The 15,287-nt window shown below is 39.1% G+C and overlaps 2 protein-coding genes across 2 annotated transcripts; one reads left to right on the top strand and one right to left on the bottom strand.

The window, feature by feature from the left end:
* Positions 1-966: 966 nt before the first annotated feature.
* On the top strand, positions 967-6,133 carry emd (emerin). Its single transcript, XM_076983771.1, has 7 exons — positions 967-1,124; positions 3,437-3,526; positions 3,639-3,731; positions 3,831-3,865; positions 3,957-3,982; positions 4,119-4,172; positions 4,422-6,133. The coding sequence occupies exons 2-7, from the start codon at positions 3,445-3,447 to the stop codon at positions 4,666-4,668; spliced, it is 537 nt and encodes a 178-aa protein (XP_076839886.1). The 5' UTR covers positions 967-1,124; positions 3,437-3,444; the 3' UTR covers positions 4,669-6,133.
* Positions 6,134-10,145: 4,012 nt separating this feature from the next.
* Positions 10,146-13,563, bottom strand: haus7 (HAUS augmin-like complex, subunit 7). Its single transcript, XM_076983769.1, has 10 exons — positions 13,258-13,563; positions 12,833-12,948; positions 12,599-12,666; positions 12,427-12,488; positions 12,027-12,109; positions 11,719-11,928; positions 11,526-11,628; positions 11,174-11,389; positions 10,813-10,924; positions 10,146-10,515 (listed from the first exon to the last, which is right to left on the bottom strand). Exons 1-10 carry the CDS (start codon positions 13,312-13,314, stop codon positions 10,454-10,456), a joined length of 1,089 nt encoding a protein of 362 aa, XP_076839884.1. The 5' UTR covers positions 13,315-13,563; the 3' UTR covers positions 10,146-10,453.
* Between the last annotated feature and the right edge of the window lie 1,724 nt (positions 13,564-15,287).

The raw sequence follows: 15,287 nt of genomic DNA, 5'->3' as shown, positions 1-15,287 counted from the left end.
GAATAAATCCAAACTGCTTCATTAGTCACCACTCATGTTCTGTTTGTACTAGAAACAACACTAGTCAATGTTTGTGTTGAGCGGCCTTCTGTATAACCCTCCTGTATTGGAAGTTGTATTACTCAAGAACAATTTTGCCCTCTACCCACCTTTTTAGATATGAAAAAAGTATATGACAAATGTATTATAGTAAACTATTTATACTATGTACACACATACCTTTGGGAAAGGGAGGGGGGCTTCATATCAAATGTTCATTTTCAATGTTTTATTTTTTTACTACTAAAAAGCACATATAGGTGGATACATTTTTCCAGGCAGTGCAGACAAAATGCCTTATTGTTTTAAGTGGAGTAATGATTGACGGGAAACCCATTTGGTATGAGGAAATTATACAGTTGATGCTTAAAAATGTGTAGAAGAGAGTTGTGTGCAATTTAGCAGATTTAGTTTAAGGGGTTAAAACTGAGGGAGTGATATTGTATTTAGCCTCTGAACTCGAGGCCTATGGTTCTGAGACTACTGTTGCATCTGATTCAGTCCACATATGAATAGAACTTTCCTTCTGGGGTACGGCCATGAAAGAGTCTTTCACGAAAAAGAGCAGGCAGGTACTAAAACAATTTTTTTTTCAATTCAGATATGAGAATGCAAATCACAAAAGCATTATTGTAGAAAAATGTAGCAATTTTTTTGTCCATACAGTAGGTCCGGATTGCATATGCTGTTTAAATGCAGATGTAGTAAAAGTTTAGCATTTTACCTAACATATATTATGTATGCCCCATCAATGAAAGATACTTGCAAATTTGAAGACTAAAAATAAATTTCACCCGCACAAGCTGGCCTATTGTTGCTCATATGCCCAGGGCTAACTTTTTAACACAGTCAAAATTGCCACAACAAAAAATGTTGCTTAAGTTTAAGATTTCAAAGATTTTGACGGCCCCAGCAACGACGTGAAGTGGCCCAAATCACCGATGTGGGAGAACCAGCCCAAAGCAAAAGCACTTCAGCGTTTCGGAACTACAGCAAGTTCAGGGCGTCTCCCATGAAGTCGTCACGTTACGTGTGAGGGACCCAGCACTGGGAAGCTAGCGCTGCTAACTGGGAACCGCAGACAGGTGAGTGGCCCGTTTAATTCATTAGCTTGCTTGAGGATTTAACGGAACACACCGCAGTTTGTGCATATTGTGTGTCCAGTTTCTTTCTGTTTGTCCTACAGTTTAAACCCGGTCGTTCTTGTGTTATATCTCTGCTGTACTGCTTGAGCACGAATTGGATAGCCAACGTTTGCTAGCAAAAGAACCAAGTTCGATTTTTATTCTTGCTCATAAAGCAAACTCAATTCTTATATTATGGTGTAGATGAGCGGATTAGTGTAAAAAGTTGCGTCAATAGCCTGATCTTTTATACTTCTTCGGGGTGTAAAGTAGTGCAGCTGCTTTCTTAGCGTGCTGCGCGCATGTGTAAAGATCCGCAGCTCCAGATGTTTTCAGATGTTCCGTCCCGATTTCCCCGATTATAGTTTTAGGTAGAGCTTGACAGAGCCTTGAAGCTTCAGTCTTGTTCAGATTTGATCCTGTATGCTTATGTAATTGTTGTACTGGGAACACATTTTCCAAGCAGTGCGGTAGTAGGTTGTATTGTTTGTTGATAATTGCGGTTTTCCATACTTTGCTTTAGTCGTGCTTGGCAACCTTGAGATCTCAGTTCTTTGTATAGAAAATATGCAGCCCGCAGGGTCGGGCCCGGGCCCTCCCGCAGAAAAATAACAAGCTACGATTATTGCTTTCTGGTAACTTTCTGTATGCTTGTGAAACTCGATTTCTGGTAACTTTCCGTATGCTTATGAAAGCTCAAATGCTTTAAAGTACAGAACTGCTAGGGGCCCAACGGTGTCACCCATTTTCAGTGCCTTACCTTCATACGTCAGCACAGTTTTAGGAGAGCTGTTCCAAACCTTTTCAAGACGGAAAAACGAAGTTATGCCAATTTAGACGCTTTGTTTGCAGGTTTGGTGACTTTTACGGTCATTTTAGTCTTTAAAAAGTGCTAGAATTTGTGGCTTTTTAAAAGCAGCTGCAAAGTTAGAGCTTGGTCTAAATGGCCGCCATCAAAATCGGTGTCCAAAAGATTCTTTTGGCCGTAAAACACATAGCATAGCATACCTTCATCTATTAATTTACGTAATGTATTCTCTCTATTTTGTGAAGAACTATCCCAGGTCTATGGGGTGCCCAACGACGTAGGCCAAAGTTTAAAAAATATGTACAAATGAAAATAAATAGGTACAAATGCGTGCAACACATACATTTGGGTAGAATTGTACAATTATTTCTTTTTTCTACTTTCCCCTCCAACTTTAGTTATTGTTGCATCCAGTTAAACATTTGTTTATGACTGTTTTTCTTTTTTCCTCCACTATGAGGATGCTATTAAGGTGTATTAATCATAATATAGTAATCCTAATGTAAAGTCTAATTAGCTACTAGTTGAAGATAGCAATCCATGCAGCCGATCAGTCAACAGGTAATTCAGTCAATCGATCAATTAAACAATCCTACAAGACCACAACTTAAAATAAAAGTGCAGTCAGTTGTACATTTGCATCTCCCACTACCTAAGCTGAAGTGTAAAGGCCATGATGACTGTTGGCCTTCAGGCAGCATGAACATCACCACTCGATAATTTTCCTTTACAACTGCCTGAAGCTTGTGCAGGAACACGGCAGGTCCTGCACGTATCCGTTCAAACCCTTTATTGCTTGGCTTGCCATTGACAGAAACCTTCACTGTGCCTCCAGGGTCATTTGATCAATTTATTTTAACGGTCAGGGCTTCTACAGCTCTGATTAAAGAGGACATAAACTTAGATAAAAGACATTATTAGATAGTGTTTTTATAGCGTTGGGTTATTCTGCTGAATATCTGTTTTGAGCAGTTGTTGTGGACAGGGATTTCTTTTTTATAGGCTACTAATCTACGCAGCTTGATCCAGTGTCTTTATGAACACCATTTAAAAATATTACCCATCATTCATGTTTGGCACACTAAGTAGGCTTGACTATGCAATATGGCTTGTAAGGTCTAAGAAAATTGTTTCACGTGATGCAGGTAAAAACATCCCACTGTTACTTTCTATGACTTTTGGTTTTCAAACTCCAAATTGTCTGCACATGTTCTATCAGCTGGAATAGTTATTTACAGTAAAAATAAATAAACATCAGCAAAGTAATCTGTGCTTTGTAAAACAACTGAGAATCAGATTTTAAATACTGCAAAATACATTTGTGTTACATTAAAGTGTGGCTAAATTAACAATTAGGCTAGTAGAAACCAGTTTTCCGACTTTTATGTTCCTACCTTTTAAAATATTTCCCTCCATTAATACCCATTGCATATAATTGACTTTTTAAAATTTTTGTTATTTGAAGCTGTAGCCATGTCCTCACTCAGCACCAAGTCTGCTGAAGAGCTCTGCCAACTTCTGGATGAGCACGGAATCAACCATGGACCCATTGTTGGTAAATGAGCTAAATAATTGATATGGTTTGAGTTTTGGAATGGTGGAAGCTTGTTTTTCTGTTTTATGAACTATGTGTTGAGATGTAAAAGGAGTAAATTCTCTTTGTCCAGATTCCACCAGGAAGCTTTATGAGAAGAAACTAACAGAAGCCATGGCCAAGGCCACAAAATCATCATCTGACAAGACGTACTACAGAGAAGAACGTAATAGCCCAATTAATTAGAAACCAGACATTTAAAGCTTAACCCTTTTGGTTCTGAAGTCATGCACTCCTGAAAAAAAATTTGCATTTTTTTCCACAGAGGAAGAAATCACGTACGTTACTTATCATCCACCAGTAAGTACAAGTGGATCAGGAGTTTCTATGGTACAGTTGCATCAAACTGATTTGTACATGGATCTAAGTTCTGCCTTGTTTTATATTGCAGGTGAAGCATGAAGTCTTTGGGGATGTGTGAGTACAATATTGTAGAGGGCATGTTGTTTGCATTTTATTTAAATGTTCTTTTTTATACAGACAATTAAACATTATGTTCTGCCTTTCAATTAGCTGGCAGTTTTTCAGTAAATACTATCATGCATCTTTGCAGGACAAGGAGGACTAGGACACCTGAATATGCTGAAGATGCAAATAGAGCTGATGAGTGAGTCATTAAGCACATGTACCAAAGCTAAATCAAGTATAGGTACAGAGCAAACGTCAGTTCATCTTTCAAGAGCTCCTTTCTGTCAGCGCCTTCCAAATGCTGCTGTTAGCATGAACCAAGCTGCCGTTTCCTGACAACATTCTGTAATTCTGTGCTTAGAGTTCACCACTCTTCTACATCCAAATGTCCTCATCCCTATTACTGCTTGGAAAAATAATTGAAACTTCTTCTATATCCATCATGAAGGCCCGTCATCAGTCGCACTCAAACAGCCCACCAGAGTACACCGCTCTCTCGATCAACAGCCTACACAGCCAAATACAGCCAACAGGATGCTAAACCGGTGGCAGCTAACCCTGACGGGAGTAAATGTCTGAGTGCTCCAGGATGGCTGCGGGTTTTGGTGTTCATTATTGTTGCAGTATTTCTTTACTGTGTGTACTCAAACATGGAGTCTGTAGAGCAAAGCCCCTTTAATACATTTGAGGGGTAGGTTTACACACACACACACACACACACACACATACATACATACACACCTTGCTTGATACCATACATGGCACGATATGTTTGTATTTTGTAATGTATATTACAAGCAAGCACAAATATTTTTCCTCTTTCAGAATGTACATTTCTTATTATATGTAGTAGAATCATGAATATGTTTGAACATGAGCATAAAATGAGGGAACATGAAATAAGGGAAACAGATTGAATGAACATCAGGGATGCAAATTTAAACAGTGTGTTTGTGTTGTTAAAATGCATTTTTTGCATTGCTTTTCAGATATTCTAAAGATGTGCATTATTTCCATAACAGTACAGAGCTTTAGAAAAATACTTAATGCCTTTGTGACATTTTCAGTTTTGAATGTTAGAAAAACAGAAATATTTTATTAAATGAACTTATTTGGGTATAAGAGGAAATAATATGCCTCAGCAAAATGTGGCATTTGTTGTTTTCACATGATGCAACAATTGGAGCACAAAACCGATTTAATTTAGATGTGCTATTAATGAATGTCCAGGGTTTTTTAAATAATAATTGAGTACTTTTACTGCTTAAATATACTGAAATTTGCTTGTGATTGTCTTATACACCCACTGGCTCCTTTATTAGGAAGACCATACCTAATTTGTTTCAGATTCTTCATGACATGGGTTCCACAAGGTTGTCAAAGCATTCCTTTAATTTATATAATTATTTAATGATGAAATTGATGCAGATTTGTCACCTGCACGTTCATACGACAAAACCTTCCACACTGCCACGTTCCAGTTATGACTGGGCAGTGCACTGAATTAATTATCATGGCCACTTAACCACTCTTGATATTATTTGTACTTTGTGTCATGCATTTTTATGCAGGACGTAATACCATGTGTAGCCATTATAAGACTGGCAATTCAGTACTGATAATTAAGTACTGGTAACTCATGTCTGTAAAGGGATGCACATGGTCAACAATGACTTGATGCTCAGTTAGGTCCAGCCTGCGTTCCCCATACAGTACTGCACCACAAACACATGTATTTACATCAAAGTCTGACCCTAACAGCAGTTTCCAGTGTTGCTGATCTTGTGCCCACTGTATTCCCAGATTCCAGTTCTTGGCTTATAGGTTGGAACCCTGTGTGGTTTGCTGTTGGGGTCAGCGGGTGTACAGATGCTACTAAAACGTAGCCAGTGAGTGTATAACATCTAGTTTTCATGAAGAATTTTGTTGACTGAAGTCACTACACTTGGAATCTGTTATGTATGCACTATGTGTATATATTGTGGCTTCTGATGATCCTAGTGATTAAGTTTAACATGCTAAAATTCAATAAAGGCTCTAAATGAAATAGTGTTAGAGATAGAAAATATCAATAAACATGCAAAGCCACATTTAAAATATGATTTGGCTTCTATACAAAATATTTGAAAATGTGTCCAAATAAAAGTAAAATGTTATTCAGTTATGTGTCTTGTAAAGTAATTTAATGTAAGAGACTAACTTAGCACTTAGCACCCTGTAACTCATCAGGTTATGGTGCAAAATAGCAGGTCATATTCCACATCAGACGATACTGCATGAAAAACTTATTCATGTCATTCTAATTGGGATCAATTTCAGAGTGTATACAAAGTATGGCCAGAGGGAGAGATCTGAAATCTGAATAAAGGCAAATTTATGTAATGTAACAAATGTAATTTTCCCTTATGTTTGTCTGAGGAGAGGCAGCAGGTGTTGTTACATAATTCCTGACACAAAGCATGGCACAATGACATGTGAGCTCATGAAGTCACCGTTTAACCTTAAAGAGTAAATCTTAGGGAAATAAAACAATGTGAAAATATGTTCTGAGCTCTATTGCAGCCCTGAGACTTGACTCTTGTAGCAAAACATGTTCATTTCAAATTTAAAACAGTAATACAATAATGATCATTTTTTAAATTATTTTGCTTGAAATCTAGAAGACTAAGAAATTAACAATTTAGTTTGCTTCACTTTTTTCTTTCCTTATATTTTCCATAGGCCTACGTTTTCCACACTAGAACAATTTATTAGAACAATAAATTTATTTAATTTAAATTAGCTTTTTGCCATAATCAAAACAAAACAAAAAATTTTTTTCCCCTAATTTATTTCCCCTATTCTTTTATGCATATCTACAAAATTTTACCTATGGGCATCTTTTTGAAACAGCTTTGTAAAAGCATTGTGTGAAGGCTGCTTTTGAATTACACACAGACCTTTATTTCATTGAAATCTTTCTCAAAAAATTATGTCTAAATGATCAGCTTTGTCTTTTCATAAATTTTTTCACAGGACCTTGTGTGCACGCAAAATGCGTTTGTGTACAGAAATCCTGAGCCTCAGTAAGGAATGATTACACAATGCCTATTTAAATACAAGGTCTCCTGCATCCCACACATTTCTTTGGTAATGACCGTGCCAAGCACATAAACGCTAGACTGTGATGGTACAATAAAACCACAAATAAAGTAAAATAGAACCAGACAACATTTAAAAAACTGAAGGTACTTGGACTGTGTATCCTGGATTACTATTGTTCAGCGGCGGATGATGCATCTTTCACAATGCTTAGCAGGAAAGCGAACGCTTTTTCAGCTTAACAGCACTATAAAAGTCTTGGTCACCCATGATTCTTCTCCTCTCTTTCATGTGTTTGGATCGAGTGTCATGAAACTTGAACTGAGCATCAGGAATATTCTTCTTGTCCTCCAGAGCTGTGATGAATTCTAGCCGTGATTATTGACAACTGACATTACTGTTAGCACCCCCACCGGCATCAAAATCCACAGTTCGTCAGTGGGCAGGTTTGCAGTGTTACATTACCTTCTGCATAGATATCTATGGACATGATTTGACATAGAGGCTAACCATACAAGCACCACGGAATACTCTCACACAAGGACATTCCTAACAGTCTAATGCGCAGAGCAGCGGCTGCCATAGTCCATCTCACCAACATAGCACAACATACATACTCTTAAAGAGCATTTTTTCTCTCTTACAAAGTTTCCTCTGCTTGAACACGTTCCTTTATTTACATTACATAGCACCTTTATACCAAGTCAGTGTAGGATTCTTGACTGTAATGGACTTCCCAGCTGGTTTCACGATCACCTCTCCAACACAGAATATCCATCATTGCCTTGGAGCCGAACAAGGCCTTAACACACCTATGTATGCATTGTGCCAAACATAAAAGAGAGGCTCTCTCCATTAGTCTGGCTCACACTGAAGTCTTATTACTACAGGTTAACATCAACAGCTGCAGGTACCTGTTAGCACACTGCCTGTTTCAGGCGTCCAGCCCGTTGGATGTTTCGTCCCCAGGAGAAGAACTTGGGGATGATATGGTCTCCAGCCAGATTCTGTTCAGTTCAGAAGATGAGAACATCCACTCATGCTAGTTCTCCCCCACTCTCCTGTGTCTCACTGGAGGACGAACAGCTTGGTGCAGGCCTGATGTAGCTCACAATTTTTGCAAGCCACCATCCCAGCTACTGACACTAGAGCAGACATTCTTCTGTGGACAACCTTTGTTCTCATTCCTAAATGTCATGCATTTAATGAGGCAGTTACTGCCTTCAAAATAGCTTCACACACCAGACCCTCGTTATCACCATGTGCTACAGGGAATATGCCAGATGCATCTCAATTTGGCCTAGAACAAATGCCTTCTTTAGACAATTTTGTTACCTCCCTGATTGATCTTTTCCCTAGGCAAGGTAATGTGCCCTGACTTACGATTCTCAAACAAGGATATTGTCAGGGCTTCCAATCATGCCGTCTGAATCAGCTGCACTGATAATACAAACTCCTACCTCCTGTTAGCATCTGAAGGAGGTGGAAACCTGCTTCATGATAAAATATGCAACTGAGGCAGTACCTCACACACTACGTTTCATTACTCAGGAACTGGTGCAGTTCAGGCTGCTGCCTTACAAAGATAAACTCCCTCTTGGCAAAAAGTGCCATAGAGGAGGTCGAGTTCTGTACTGTTCCAAGGATTTTGTTCAGTTTATTTTCTCATTTCCAAGAAGGACGGTGGCCCACTTCCAGATCTATGGGGGCTAAATTGTCATCTCAAAATGCTTCCATTCAGCATCTGTTGCATGGAACAGATGTTCTGAAAGTGATAGCTCCAAATGAACGCTTTATGACTCAATTTAAAGGACGCTTATATTCACATCCCCATTGCATTGGCTCGGCACCGTTTCCTAAGATTTACTTTCCAGAATATTTTTTCAGTTCAAGGTCCTTTTGTCTCTAGCTCCAAGAACTTTCTCCATGTGCAGGCAAGCCGTACTGTCCATTGGAAACAGATATGACTGGATTGTATGCTCTCTAACTCAAGAGTGTACCCTTATAAACATCAGTGTACTGCAGCTACATATCAGGAGATTGAGGTTGACTGTCTTCTCTTCTCAGTTTATAGGTACAGTACTTGTAACCATGCCACCTAGGACATTTTATCCCTGGTAGCACAAATCCACTTGGGCCACCACATCCACTTTAGCCTACCCTGGAGGGAGTGCTCACAACACAGCTCAACTGCTTCTGCCACTGGACCTGCTACAACTATGGCCACTGCTGATTTGGATAAGGCCATTTGGCCTTCATCCAGTCCAGAACAAAAATTCGATAACCAGACAAGCATGTCCGCTCTCAGAACTTGGCAGCAACATGCACTTTTGACAGCAGGGATTCAATAGGTTTCTGCCCCCATACACAGAGAAATTGTTACCACTAACATCACACACAGGCTGGGGTGCAGTGTTGCAACACAGAGCAATTTGGAGTAAGGAGTGTTTATGGGTCTATGCCACTTTACACCAAGGCTGAGGGTCACCATATCTTCACTCCTTACTCCATCTCACCTCGTTATGAGAATATTCAACATCAACCACCAGGGTGGAACACATTCACTTCCAGCTCTGCACCTGATGCATTGTATACTGAACTGGGCCTTCCCCACATTAGCTTCTAATTAGCAGTTCATCCCCGAACAACACTCTAGCAGACTTCCTGTCAAGGTCGCAACTTCACCCAGAGATTTAGATTGTCACCTCATATAGGTGGGGATCTAAGATCAAACTTCCCACTGAGCTATGAGAGGGAGTGTAGCATTGCTACTGGGGCTCCTTGTGCTGGCAGCAGCAGAGACACATCCAGCATGCTGTGGACAAGCAGTCTGAAGCACAGTGGCTTGAGTGTCATGATGGTAAACATAGTGTGAGAAAAGACTGTGAGGTGCCCAAGGAAAACCACTCCAGTGTTGGTTCATCTGTAAATGGGGCCCAAAATACTGAATTTACCCAACTTGCACTTGAAAAGCCACAATTCTGCCAGTCTCACTAGTTAGTTATCTTAGGTTTGGAAATTACCCCTAAAGTCTGTTTACCTGCAAAAGTAGAGGTAGATATGTACTTTGGAAGAGGGGAAGGATGTCAGCTGGCACTTTATCCACTTTAATACATAAGCTCATTTTGAATTTTCAGCACTAATTTACAAGTTATTTACAACACATTTTTGCCACATTGGGGCAGTTTGTCATATACACACAGTTTCATCATAGTTTTAGAATGTCACAAGCTCATAATTCTATGTTGGTATAATAAGAAAATACCAGCACACAATATTTACAAAGTGAAAATCGAAGCAGCAGAAACATGCTTTGACAAACATTTGGGTGATAATGTGACCTTATATGGGTCATGCCACAAAGACATTAAGGCCAAACCATGCGAGTTCTAAAATTTTTTATGATGAGTGATTTGACAGGAAAGCCGTGTATTTATTCTTCAGCGCCTCCAATTGGTTAGCTGAAAATGAAAATTTAGGACAGTGAAATAATCGTTAGTAATGTCTTATCTTATCTTAAACTACCATTTAATAAAAGTTTAAATGTTGCAGAATTTGATTATGAAAAGAATAATAAAAAAAATTGTAAAGGCTTCTCCAAACAGAAACTAAAATACAAAAATAATCATCTGAAGAGGAGCTTCCTTTTCTTCAATAATTGCATATATTGTGTAATTATGACTACTTTCAATTATCTTATATGTATTCATTATTATGCACCGTTTCCAAATCTGCTATTGTAGAAACATAGTACTCACGCAGTGTCTGCTTCTCACCCTTGGCCCAGTACTGCCTGTCTGTCTGTATCCGTGTCATAGTCTTCATCAGTGATGATGAGGTGTCTGACAGCTGCTGCAGAGCCTCTAGCTCCTACATGGCAGAGACACTATATCCATCCACTGCAGCCTGGTCTGTCTATGTTGCGTCATATACATGCAGTCATATGCATCTCTACATACATCTCCAAGGCTTTACATCACAAGTCTGCAGAAGACACTGAGGGAGATGCATGTGTGTGGCATAATGCCTCAGCTGACCAGAGAAATCTACAGAAGCTCATAGAATCGATTCAACCTAGAGCTACAATATCAGAAAGTGTTTGAATATATGAAGCAGTACCGTGTTGCAGCTGTGCAGGAGCTGGTGAACACTCTGGAAGACCTGTGCGTGCGGGCTGAGGACAGGGGGTGCTCTCTGACAGTAGTCCCTGAACTCTGTACTGTAGACCTGGTTGAAGGCGGTCATGAGCTGAGCCATGTCCGATATTGCTACTTTTAGAGCGCAAGGTGACAGTGCGCCCCCAGAGCCTGGCGCATGTGTCTGCAGGAAGTCACACTAGGAACAGGAAGGAGGACACACACAAAAACAAAAGTCAGCTGGGAATAAGAGATGGACAGTAGCAGAGAGAAACAATGTGCAAATTATGAAATAAAAGCACCTGGTGAAAGACCATTACTTCCAGACATCTCACCTCTTTGCGGAGTTCCTCTAAGGCATTCTGAGTCGACTGCAGGAGGGCTGTAGCTTCACCTAAATCATCACCAAGTTTACCAAGGCCTGAATGATGTAGACTCCTTAAACAAGAACATGCAATTATAAGTCCAGGTTACCTCAACTTTCAATCATCACCAGGTGACAACTAAATATCGACAGTATGACCCAACCTGTTATTGGAGTCATTGCCTTTTCCATGGTTCCCCTTGGACTGAGCAGACTGTGAGACTCTCAGGTGCTCCCTTATGTGTGCAGACCAGGGTGTGCAAACAGGATTCATGAGCTGAATCAGGTCAGGGAGGTGATCAGGGGACATCAGCTCTCCCAGAAGATCCTCATTCCTCATGCTTTCATCTCCAGATTGTTCTCTGTGGATATCACTGAAAACAAGCCAATGCCAAATAAATCTCAATTTATAAAACGAATTGTTCATAAAAAACTGTAATAAGTACAAAGCAATTTTACAAAAAGCATTTACTGAGATGACGTGTAGTTGCTGTCCTTGGCGATAATTAAAAGCTCCTCCAAAAACAAAAGCTGCTGTAATGGCGTGGCAAATCCCTGTACACAGAACACGTGTGCCAAAATGAGCTCCATAAAATTGGCTAGCTTATTTCTAACACGCAGCAAAATTAAAGTTAAGAGATAAAAAAAACATTTTTTAAGAAATGTTCCCCCTGGAATTCCAAATCTTTATCAGACCACGGTCACCAGACACACTATAACATGTCATCTCAACAGGATAACCCAGTCACCCCCACATGTTCAGCGGACTGACGTGCATCACCTACAGCCAAACTGCCATGTCACTTCACACTAGCTTTCTACGTGTTTAGCGGCACCTAGCTGAGTTTTATTCGAACTATTTCAGGCCATACCTTAATTAACTCGTGGTCATCAGCTTTACACAACATCATTTCGTGCCCTAATCGTGTGATTTCTGTGACAAAAAGAGCAACATTTGGTTATCCATATTTTCCACGTGGAGAAATACTCTACCCATCGCGCTACACCAAACTATCCATCAATTCTACAGATAATTCCTTTTACCTTTCACCACTTCCTCAGTCTGTGTGGACTTCATTGTAGAGAACTTCTCACTCAAGGATGGGCAGATCCTGTGGAATACAAACACATTTAGATTCAGGGCGGAAACTACATAGTATGTAATATCAAACCATAGTCAAATTATTGTAGCTTGTGTGTACTTTACAGCTAAATGTATGAGATTGATCATTAGGCTTTTAAAGCGTAAGGTGAACACGGCCACCTGTTTAAACACACCTGCTGCACATCCACTTCAGAACATCCATGCGATGCTGCGAAGGTTTGCAGAGAAGATCCAGCATACTGTCCGCCTCCCTCAGGAAAAGACCATCAACCAAAGGGCAACCAGCGCTCTGGAGTAGCGAAGTTACAATTCAGCTTACACGTTTTAGTAGCTGGGGTCACATTGCGAAAAATACAGCTCATTCTTACATTCTCGCCTTTACACAATAAAGTAAAAGTGAAACGCAGGCGCGTCCTTGGTTTGTTTATTTGCTAAGTTAGCTAGATAGCTAACTAGCCCAGTTAGCTTCGCTGGCTAACGTTATTCAGGTTTACTCTATAGGCTGCAGTTTGGGTTTTAAAAAATGTTTGTGCTGCGTATCAGCTCCCTTACTTTGTGCTGTTATCTACAAACGTCAAGTGCTGTGAGATTAAGTTACCTGAAGGCTGTTGTAAAGACGCAGAGACAGCTGCTGTTCTTTTGAATTCCCCGCCATGGTGGACAGTCTGGTCGCAGCTAACGTCCCAAACTAAACGACGAATCTGCCTGCTTCTAAAATAGACATTACGGACACACGCTATACATTAGCTATACGTTACGATTAAGTTCATACACGCTTTCGAATACATCGCATGTATAAAAAAACTCGCACAAATGGGAATATTTTTTACAAGATATGTAACTAGTTCTAACACTGTAATTCAATTAAAGCAGCAGTTGCAAAAGGATTGGACAGGGTTGCCAGGTCCAGTAAAATGACCCTACTAATAGGAAACTCGAAACACGTCTAATATGTAAATAATCAAAGATTGTTTGATAAAACAAGTGACAGATTGTATAAGAAGGACTATTGAAATAGTCCACAATCTGTTTAATCTTATCTCTCATTTTTAAATATTTTATTCTTTGCGAAGATTTTTCTATACGATTATTATTAGGGTTCACGCACGTTTTGCGGGAAACGTATTGTAATTGTTATTATTATTATCGTATAATTTATGGTCCACATTTTTCAGAATATTTGATTTTCCTAAATGATCTAATGATCCTAAATGACACACACGTATTTTCCTTTCTGAAGCATTACGAATAATAGGCTACTAGTCTGCATATACATCTATAAGATGATTATTTTGCATTCTCTACTGTTTTAACAAAAAACCTTTTGACGTTAAATTTTGAACCCCCACTCAAAAAACCCCCCCTGGTAATTCTGATAGTTAAAAGTCTGCACATTTGCAGAACCTATGTTGTTAGATGGTACTTTATCAGTCTGCTAGCCGGAGCACAGGTTTACCGAACAGGTTTTTACCTAATAAAATAATCTATAAGATGATTATTTTGCATTCTCTACTGTTTTAACAAAAAACCTTTTGACGTTAAATTTTGAACCCCCACTCAAACCCCCCCCCCCCCCCCCTGGTAATTCTGATAGTTAAAAGTCTGCACATTTGCAGAACCTATGTTGTTAGATGGTACTTTATCAGTCTGCTAGCCGGAGCACAGGTTTACCGAACAGGTAAAAGCAACACAATAAATCGAAAGTTGTGCTGATTATGTATTTGACTAGTCGAAGCGACCCATAGTGGTAAGGCAACGTGGTTGCATGTCAGTCTTCTTTCTGGATATGAATGTTAAGGGTATGTGGGCTACTGGCAAAAAACACTGCCAGCGGATCACGGCATCTGTGAGTTTAACTCAGGAACATCAGGTATGAATTGAGATATTTTATTAATCTGTCAACTATTTCCGTAATGAGTCATTGGGTAATTGAAAATTTTATACAACCCTTCTACTATAATGTCAATTGTAAAATCTTAATCGACAAACACTGCAGCTTGTTATGGCAATTATCATTAGTGCATATATGGGTTACTGCCAAACGAATCCGCGAAACAGCTGATCAGCAGTGACCTTAGACTTAGATTTAGACCTTAGTTTTTCCAGGAACGCTATAGAGCCCAATTACAAGTTGGCATAAGATTGCGCTTGCTATTCTGGTGTATGTGTTTCCTAATATTAAATAAATGAGCACAGCCACACAATGAAACACAACCACAGACACTGGTCAAAGTTATTATTGTAGAATACTTTGATTGTTTTTTATACAGACAAAAAGTGTTGACTTAATTTCCCAGTAAATTCTTAGATTTCCATACAGTTTAGTCTACAGTATACAGGTGTGTTCTTTCATCATATATAGATACTTTTTTTCTCTTAAGTAACAGGCAGGTAATTATTAATATATTTAATAGTTTGGATTTTTTCTCTTCTTTTTAATATATTTTTTTTGTCTTTTTTCTTCATGGTAGCGCAGTAAGAGTATGCTCAAGAAAATGTGCAACTGTCTGCTTTATCCAACAGTTAAAAGAGCACTGCTGGAAAAAACAATAATAATAGTTATATAATAATAATCATAATAATGTACAAGATGTTTAATTTCAATTTTTTACAAAAAAAGCAAAAGGA

Source organism: Brachyhypopomus gauderio, chromosome 21 (assembly GCF_052324685.1).
Source record: "Brachyhypopomus gauderio isolate BG-103 chromosome 21, BGAUD_0.2, whole genome shotgun sequence".
NCBI classification, from domain to species: Eukaryota; Metazoa; Chordata; class Actinopteri; order Gymnotiformes; family Hypopomidae; genus Brachyhypopomus; species Brachyhypopomus gauderio.
Note: the sequence above shows the minus strand (reverse complement) of the source record. Positions and strands in the feature narration are given on the sequence as shown.